General features: G+C 41.2%; 1 protein-coding gene across 4 annotated transcripts in view; it reads left to right on the top strand.

The window, feature by feature from the left end:
- Window positions 1–3,110: 3,110 nt before the first annotated feature.
- The window catches only part of LOC117812409 (arrestin red cell), a 37,031-nt gene continuing 30,139 nt past the window's right edge, over window positions 3,111–10,002 (top strand). For 2 of the 4 annotated variants that reach the window (XM_034683151.1, XM_034683149.1), the window contains exon 1: window positions 3,181–3,409. In XM_034683151.1, the coding sequence (XP_034539042.1) occupies window positions 3,387–3,409 (23 nt within the window). In that variant the 5' untranslated portion in view covers window positions 3,181–3,386. Of the gene's footprint in view, window positions 3,410–10,002 lie in introns of all 4 variants that reach the window. The other 2 variants (XM_034683148.1, XM_034683150.1) reach the window with 2 other exon arrangements.

The raw sequence follows: 10,002 nt of genomic DNA, 5'->3' as shown, positions 1-10,002 counted from the left end.
TAAGAGAATGTCGTCACCGAAGAGTCATGAGCGCGACACCCAACGCAGGAGTCAAACCCGCCATTTTTTAAAAACGACATCAGTACCGTACAATGTCTGCACGCAAAGTTTCTCCGTGGTCAGTTGACGAGGTCCAGACACCATTGCCTCCATATCCTCCATTGTTTGTGATTGTTGTGTTTGTGTCACTTTCAAAATGACCTGAACGCAGTTTCGCGCTGGGGGAAAAGGTACCCAAACCGAGTAGAGTTGAGTCGAGTAGAGTTGAGTCGAGTAGGGCTGGAACTGTGTAGTGGAAAAGGGGACAGTTTTCAGGGTTCAGCTCTTGGCTTTTTAGTGCTTTATATTGAAGTGATATATACAGTATATAGGGTCACTAAATACAATCAGTGTTAAGATTTCCTGACTTCCTGGAACACATTTGAAATGATAGATCCCACCTCCATTCAACAAACAAACAGTGTAAAAGTAGTTTTCTTCTCCTCTTCTGGACAGACCCGACAAAGCTTTTTACTTTCAGCTACAACTAACCTGTGATTACAGATTCTGATTCAGAAACATATTTAATCTGTATCTCAGGTTCTGGATTCTGGTCTGAGAAGGGTTCTGGTTTCTGCCTGTCGTCTCGACCAATCAGGTATCAGCAGGCTTTGGCGCCTGCAGGAAAAACAGTCTGTATGGAGAGCGACAGCAGGTGTTCTAGAATCCTGAGATCAAAGACCAAATTCCAGAATTCTGAAAAAACACTGACAATTCCGTAAAGAAGGTCAAAACTAAACAAACATCATTGTCTTTAATCCTCTTTCATAGACCTCCATTCAAAAAAAAAAACATTGTAAAAGTAAAATAGAAAAAAAAACATGCAAGTAAAAAATAAGGAATAGTTATACAAACATACAAGTCAAAAGAAGAAATAGTTGAACAAACATACAAGTGAAAAAGAGGAAACACTTATACAAAAAAAACTAAATCAGTCAGTTCCATTAGTACGCACTGAAACATTTTACTTTACATGTGCAAAAAGGAGTTGGAAGAAGGTAAAACTGTGGGACTTACTGTTTACAGTGAAACTGAGACTCAGCAGAAACAAATGATGAACCAAGAAATGAAAGTGTATATTTGGCAGATATGGAGGGGTGACCTTGCTTCACTTTTGATGGAGTGCACTGAAAAGGAAGTCTTGGCTGGAAGTTGTTTATCAGTAATCCCCGACAAACATCACATGATATTCGACAGGTTGTGAGGCTGTAAAAGATATTTGTTTAATGTTGAAGCTTTAATTCTTATGGACACAAACTCTCAGTCCTGCCAGCAGCTTTGGAGGAAATTGATCTGATATCATTAAGGGGAATGGGGCAGTAAAAAAGCAGAAATATATCTGTCACTGGTGAGAAGTTTGTCCTTTCGGCTGATAGCAGTCATTTAATTTTCCCAGTGACCTCTTTCACTTCTCTTTTAGGACTTCACTCTTTGTGGTTTTGAACCTTTGTGATAAAAGGTGATATAAGTCAAGTTAAAGAAGTTTGGAGAACAAGTAGTGTTTTGAAAGTCTCCATGAAAGCGTCAGAAGAGGATGAGGATGGTGATGGCGAGGATAAGTCTCTTCCTGGTGCAGGTCTGTAGAGGCTTGCAGTGACAGGATTCAGAGCAAAGAAAACATCCTGGAAAGAGAAACTGAACAAACACAAACTACAGCTAACAACGTCAGATTAACAGCTCACGCCCTGTTGGAAAGCTCTGCCACAGAGTTTTAAATACCAATGGGAAACCGGGTCGTATGGCCGGCCCAATGAAGGACGCCGGAAGGAATCCATAACCATGGATGCCAACTGTGGAAATGGGGGCACTTTTTCTTTTTAGATGCAAAAAAAGAACAATAATAACCCAACAACATCCTCTTTAAATCAATATTTTGTGTCAACTTGTTTAAGTCTTTATACCCGTAGTAATAAAAATTCATTGAACGCACTCATATTTTGGTGAACTGAACTGCTCAGTGTGCAACTTGTGAACGGGAGTATGAGCACCGTTCAATCGGGAGGCAGTGAACAACCACTCACATACCGGGAGGATCCGAGAGATATCCAGAGTTGACGATAGTTACTGAGTGCTGTCTTTACAGTAGCTGAAGCCAGATTTACAGCACCTGGCAGGCATTCAGTATGGCTTAGGGGTCTAGAAATCCAGATGTAGTGAGGGGTGCCTGTGAAGCAGCTGTTGTGAATATTTGAAGGAGTTTCATGAACAAATCAGGACAGATCCATACGGGCTGGTACGGTTTTAGGGAGGTGTAGCTTTTTGAATTGAGGAATAGTCCACTTAAGTGTTTGTTCAGTGTTTATTTACCCTTATCCCTCTTATTTCAGGAGATCTTCCCTGTGTATCAAGCATTAAAGTCAGACCCTTTAGCCAAATATTCAGCTGACAGGTTGAAGAGTTAGATGTGTTTCTAAGTTTTCAAAGCTGCAGATTGTCTTGGCTTTTGTACTTAATATGTGTTTACGATTTTACAGTAGAATGCAGTTTTTAGTGTATTTCAGTCTCAGTGAGCAGATTTGCATTGGGGTCCTCTCACCCTGTCAGGATTCTAATAAGCATAACCACCTGCTCACTGTACATCATCCCCTACTAAACTTATTAATGGGATATTTAGCCACTGCAGAATCAAACCAAACAATTAAACAAAGATGACAGGAATGAGGAAAAAAAATACACAAACACATAAAATAAGGAAGAAAGAAAACTGTATGTTACACTGTGGATGTATAAAAAAAATAAAACAAAAAGAATGAAAGCACAGTCCTTAATTAATGTTCATCTATTAGATTACAGTATACTGTAAACGTGGCTTAATAAAACTAAATTAAAGCTCAGAGACAGTAAATAAATCTGTCCCTGCGCTTTCCCATCACAGTTCACCCAGCAGATAAGGTGTTCCACTACAGGTGTATAACAGGTGTATGAGGTCTGAGTGAGAGGCAGGTTTAATAATGACGGTGTTTGGTCTTTAATGATCCTTTAAACATGTCCGATCCTCTGACTCAGTCCTCCTTTAGGATGAATCAACATTTAACATTTAACTCTGCTTCTTGTTGTCATGTTTCCAAAGAGTCTGCGTTGCGCAACGTGATCTCTGCAGCCACTACATAAACACACGCACATGCACGCACACACACACACACACACACACACACACAGATACATAGATCCTGCCTTTGCGGAAGCCAGAGGAGTCGAGGCGGCGCTAAATTAAATTAGCATACTGATAGTTAGCTGTGGATGGACGGGTGAACTGAGCTGCATCACAAACACAGCTTCTCCACACAACACCTCGCCAGTCCGGGCTCATTTTGTCGGGATTTTGCTGCAGTCCGCCTGCCGAGGAGATGGGGGACAAGGCGGGCACCAGGTAGGACGGCTATGCTAACAGCCAGTTAGCTCTCACGCAGTTTGCTAACGCTAGCCAAGCTGCTGCTGGTCCGGGCGGGGTGATTCTTCTCCGCCTGTGCGCCACAGTTTATCAGCTTTACACCAACAACCTGCCGCAGAGACCACTCATTAGGCTCCGGGATCTTGACTTTATCTTTAATGTGGTGACCTCGGTCGAGACGAAGTTAGCCCAGCAGCAGGGTGGGGTTAGCTAATGGGACGCTGCTCCAGACCCCGCTTACAAATCTGTCATATTTCCACATCAGGCTCTCGGACACATTTTCATCCAAATTAACACAAATATCTCCCAAACTGACAACACTAACTCTTTAAATCACCTCACAAGAAGAAGGCAGTCTCGCGTGATTGAGTACTGAATTTGATTTAGTGTTGTAGGAGGGAATTCCCACGGTGCCTTTCCAACAAAATACGGCCGTAGTGGGCGGTATCGACACGGGGAGATGTGTGAGAAAACACCGGAGTGGAGGAAAATAAGAGCAGCTTTGTGGATGAAATCAAAGCCGAATTCAACATGAAGTCAATATGAAACATTAGAAATGCAAATATGTGTTGTGTGGTTGAAAGTCGTGGAAAGGTTTCATATTTAAACTAAATGTAAATGGAGTTTGGTGCGAGCGCGCAGGCTGAGGGTCCATCTGGGTGAGCCTGCTACCAGAGAGGGGACCGCAGCCTCATGCTAATTAGCTGTATATTTAATGAGGAGTGTTTGGATCCTTATCTTTGAATACATTATCGTTTCCTTATAGCAATGGAGGGTTTCTGTAGAAAACGAAGACCAGCTGAAACAAACAGTTGGGTTGGCTTTGACAGATGGAGATGCTGTGTTGACATGTTTGTATAATCCAAACCTGCTGCTGATCCTGACACTGAAGTTAGCATCTTATTCTATAGAAATAAGGTCCTGACTCAAAACCACTAGATTTCTCAGATCTGGACTACATTTTTCTAGAATATCTTCAAAAAAGGTTGTGTCAGACTACTTGAGACCAGGTCCTGATCCAGAAGTGCTATACCAAGATTTATCAGATCCAAATCATTGTAGAGAGGCTAGAGACTCTCTGAAGCACGCTTTCAAAAATGTGGAACTTTTATTGTAGTTGTGAAAATGCAAGAAAGGGCGATTTCACTACTTTTTTTCGTTCAGAACACAGAAGACCAGGTTCTGATCCAGAACCGGGACACAGAGATTTCTCTCATCTGGCTAAATGATTCTACAGAGGCTAAAGACTAATTTCAACCCTCCTTTAAAATATGTGAAACCTTTGTACTAGTGTTAAAAATGTTTCAAAGGGAGATTTGCTCCTTTTTTTAGTCTAGACCACAGAGGACCAGGTCCTGATGCAAAGCTACTATATGCTGACTTCTCAGACTGGCCTAATTATTGTTGAGAGGTTAAATGTTATTTTAATCACAGTTTAACTTTTATTCTAGTTGTGAAAATGTGATAGAAGGTGATTTGACTGCTTCTTTTTTTGTCTAGACCACTTAAGACCAGTACCTGATCCAAAACCACTATATGCTGACTTCTCAGACCTGGCCTAATTATTGTAGAGAGGCTAAAGACTCTTTTGAACACAGTTTTAGAGACATGAAACCTTTTATTCTGGTTTTTTAAAATGCAACAAAGGGCCATTTCACTACATATTTTTATTCTAGACCACTTAAGACCAGGTCCTGGTCCAAAAACACCACCCATTTCTCCTCAAATCAAGTGTAAATTGTAAAGAGGCCAGAGACTCATTTAAACACACTTTTCAGTATGTGAGTCTTTTATTCTAGTTGTGAAAATGCATAAAAGTCTATTTCACAGGTTTTTTTTTCCAATCTAGACCCCTTAGGACCAGGTCCTGCTCTAGAACTGCTACACCAAGATATCTCAAATATGGCCTAATTATTTTAGAGAGGCTAAAGATCTTGAAACGCCTTTTTTAGATATGTGAGACTTTTATTCTATTTGTGAAAAATGCAAGAAAGGGTGTTTTAATTGGATTTCAGTGGACCAGGTCCTGATCCAAAACCCTGAAACCCAGAACCCTTTTTTGCATTTTCAGAAATCTGAAACTGTGTTTTGATATGTACTCTTTCTTAGATAGTCTAGTCCACATCTGACAGGTCTATGTGTAGTGGTTTTTTTCGGATCAGGACCTTTGGTTGTAACTTCAGCTTCGTTAGCCGATGGAGGGTTTCTCCGGTTCTCAGGTTTTTCACACATGGAGCTGGAACTGTGGCGTATGAGCTGTTTTTGTCTCCATTGTTAAACCAGACTATCTGCAGATCCTGATCAGAATTATAAAACCTGTTTTCAGACTTCTGAGCTGAAATAAATCTACAAATGCTCTTCAGTCCTGGAATGAGCTCTGCAGGGTTTAAAGGCTTTCTTTGTTTTGCGCCTTGTTTACATGCTGTTTCTCTGTATTACAGCTGAGACGGAGCTTTTACGGCCTGGTCCAGTGTGTTGTTTACTCTGCACATTTTAATAAAACGATGACTGTGATATTAAAGTGCAGACTCAGCTTTAATCTGAGGCTGTTTACTTCCTATATGTTTGTTGTACACACACACACAAACACACGCACACACACACACGCACGCACGCACGCACGCACGCACGCACGCACACACACACACACACACACAGGTTGGTGAGTTTTAGCACAAACACCTCTTTGTTTACTTGGGGTGCTCTCAGGCTTTCTTCTTCTCTGGTTCTTTAGTGATTGAACTTTACAATCAGGGCGGCTCTTCTTCTGTGACGGATGCTGACATTTACTGAGATTTAAGCAAACAGACCTGCTCTCTCTCTCTCTCTCTCTCTCTCTCTCTCTCTCTCTCTCTCTCTCTCTCTCTCTCTCTCTCGCTCTCTCTCTCTCTCTTCCTGTTAGGAAACAGGTGGGAAACAGGGAGGGGAGGAAGCATGATGCAAACAGTGCAGCCTGTTGAAGATATAAACACGGTTGTAGATGGACACAGCGATCGGCTGCTTTCGCTGATAAAAGATCAACAAGCGGCAGAGAAAGTTTCCAACATTACCCGCCGATTTCCGCATCTACTCCACCAAAAATCCGAGGCCAAAAAGTAGATTTATTTACAGTCACAGCTGCCGTATGACTTCTTCTGTAATAGTGAAGCCTGGGATGGTAAAGGTCATGCTCTGTCCTCTCACATTTGTTCATGCAATCACTTTTTAGAACAAAATGTAAGTACAGGCCTGAAAAGTTGAGGGAATTCTAGGTGGTAGTAAGTAGATATTGCATGCACATAAGCTGTAAGATTCTCTCCTTTTCAGTTGTTCATCAGCTGATCTAAAGGTAGTTCTTGTGATCTCCTGAGCCTGCTGAGAAGTTGTCTATTTGGACAGCACACACTGGCTCTGTGCGTCGTCCTACCTGTTGCAAGCGGCCACTCAGTTCGTAGACTGAGATTTGTCCCAGCCTCCTTGTGTTTGCAAACATCCCAAATGCTCCTATGTCTTTACCCTCAGCTGTGTCTGCGAGCAACCGTGTCTTATCCATGCTTGTTTGTTTTGATTTGAGGCATGCGCTGCGTCATGTGGTTCAGCTTCTACTATTGCTAATCCGCTTTATTCTGCATCGTATCACGGGTCTTGCCGAACTGACATTGCAGCGTCTCCTGCCATATTGATCCTGGAACACGTGCATTGATGCACATATCGATATTTTGCACATCGAATTTGTGAGCACAGCCTCAGTGGACGATACCTGTTTTGACAACATAAACTAAGGATGTCAACAATTAATCAAGTATCGATTAATTGATTGTTATTAAGAACGTACTCGAAACACATTTTTTGTTTTGATTTTCTCGTGGAACAAACATCATGTGGTCTTATACTTGGTTCAGCTAACGGGGAGGTGTTTTAAGTTCAAAGCATGTTTCGATGTGAATCAGCCGACTGAAGGTGTTGTGCACAGCGGAGACGCTCAGCTGGGGGATGCGGCTGAGTGACAGGTCTCCACGAGCGCTTTATTTCTACGCCGCTGGACTGATTATGACCCGGTTGGGCTCCCGGCTGACACCTGATCACATTCACACGCTTATTTTTCTCAATAAGAACGAGAAGACAGAAAACTGGATACTGAGTCTAAAATATGTTTCTGTTCAGTTCCCTTGTTGAAGTCTGAGCCTTCACTTTTATGACTGTATATCCGCAGAGATTATGAGCCTGCTCCACACGATGATATTCAGCGTGTTTAACGTTTTGAACACCTCAATACGATCCGTAGCTTTTTAATACCGTCAGGTATATACATTGTGTCGTGAAGGAAAATTTGATTCAGGGGAAAAAACACATTTGGCATTGTTTTTGAGATAGAAAACTTTTATGTTTTTTTTATGATTAATTGATAATTGATTAACATTTCCAAAGATCAAAAATTTGCATCCCTAACATAAACACTTATGTTTGTTCAAGTGGCGTTGATACGTCCAACAATTTTAGCTAGTTATTTCACACCTAGCTATACTGTACCTTTCAAAATAAAGGCCTCTTTGTTATCAAAGCAGGACGTAGAGTAACCTTGGGGCAGTTTTTATAATGCAGTCTCTTCGAAACATGTTGAGAAGTCGTATCAGTAGTTCTGTGAAACCTCCAGAAGTTGAAGATGTTCTTGATCTTTGTTTTTGTCCTTCGGCCTCTGGCTCACAGCCAATCAGAGCAGGGTTTTGTTTGTCACTTTACTTCCTGCCTGTTTGACAGAACAGGTGTGTCAGAGGAGGTTTGTATTTGTAGTGACAGTCACAGTGTTGAATCGCTCGTGTTTTGAATCCCTACCTGTGACCTAGTTTTCATTTTAAAGAGTAACTACAAATGTAACCCAACATAGCGCTGGAAGCTCCCACCAAGTGACTTCAATCATTTTGGTTTTTTATCAAAGACAAACATTAAACTGTGGCTGAGGGCAGCCCTAAAACAGTCTGTGAGCTTCACCACAACCAGACAAATATATAACTGTTATAATTTAATCTAACTCACGGCTCAATGACTCCATTATACCCAAATATCATTGAGTTACATTTATTAGAAACCCGAGGGACTCTTAACAACAAGCAGCTTCTGTCCTATTCTTGATAACGGCGATGCGGTTGTGCTTCAGGAAAACAAGTGCTGCTTGTCACTGCTCTTGGGGTTTTTCTGTAAAATAATAAAAAAGGATGTTTTTTAATTGACCCCAGCTTTTCTCAGTCGTCTGTTCACCGTCAAGGAGAACCGTGTTCTCAGATTCAAAAGGATAGAACAGATGATGTTTTGGTGTTCAAATTTACGACTTATTATCTAACTAGCTGCGGTTTAGTGTCCCATTATCTCCGACTCGTTAAAGCTCAAGCCTGTGTGTTTGTGTAAAAGCTTGTAGACGGTCACCACGAGGCAGTAGTTTGAATTTAGAAAGGTATTATAAGACGCAGTGTGATATTGATGAAAAATGATCAGTTACATATTGTCCACTAATGGTTTTCTTCACTTTTCTGAGGTTAAAACAGTCGGGTGTGAGGTATTAAAGCATGACGACATGGAAGATACCCACTTTTCAGTCATTTGTGTGCCAGCATTTTGGGCACCAAGTGTAAACAATAAACAACGATAGAGTGAAAGAAAAGACACAAACAATATTTAAGCAGTAGTGGTTGACTATCGCTTTTCCAACGACTGATGCCGATGATTAGAGAGATCTAATTTGTATTTGATAAAATATAATAATTGAATAAAAATGATGTCCATTATTGCATGCACATCACCATCTACTGTACATGGTGATCTTAGCCAATAATGTGTTGTAGACATAGACTGTATAAATAATGGATGTAGTATCTGTGACGTCACCCGTCTGTTTCTACAGCACTGTTTTGAAGCCAGTCGTCAGCGGCAGCCACATTGGAAATGCTGAACTGAACCTACTTTCTGTCGAGCAATTGTGACACAAAGAGGTGGGCTTTGAGCCGACTAACCAACAGCTATATTGTCCCTGCCTGTCGATCAAGTCAGCTGTGTCTCTCATAAGGGAAAACTCGAAACCTTGATATCTTCGGACCTGCTGCCAATGAAAAAATTCACCCCTGTACAGTGTGTGCTGATCGAGAAATGACCTATTCAGACTACACTTATTTTTTGTACCAGGTTGTAAACATGTTTATTTCTGCTGAAAAGATCGTCTTCTTTGAATTGGTGTGTATGTGGTTTCCCGTACTTCGGGAGCCAGCCTCAAGCGGACACTCGAGGAACTGCAGTTTTTAACACTTCCGCATTGGCTTCAATTCTCACGGCTGGAGGTTGACGCTTGGTTTTAGATGGACTTTTAGGTGGATTTGATTAATAGAATTAGCAGGCAGATGTCTGTCTAACACGAGTCTGTTTCTGCTCAAGGTTTCATCAAAGGAATATGTAATTTCTAGTCGTCGTTACACCAGCTATTGAAAGCTCTCTCAAGAATGCCTTTAAGTTTTCATTAAAGAGGGAATTTTTGTGTTTTTTGTCATTAGATTAACAAAATAAACTAGGATGCATTCACAAGGACTCTTTTTGTGTTCTGCTGAAAG

Source organism: Notolabrus celidotus, chromosome 5 (assembly GCF_009762535.1).
Source record: "Notolabrus celidotus isolate fNotCel1 chromosome 5, fNotCel1.pri, whole genome shotgun sequence".
NCBI lineage: Eukaryota > Metazoa > Chordata > Actinopteri > Labriformes > Labridae > Notolabrus > Notolabrus celidotus.
This window is presented reverse-complemented; position numbering and strand designations above follow the sequence as displayed.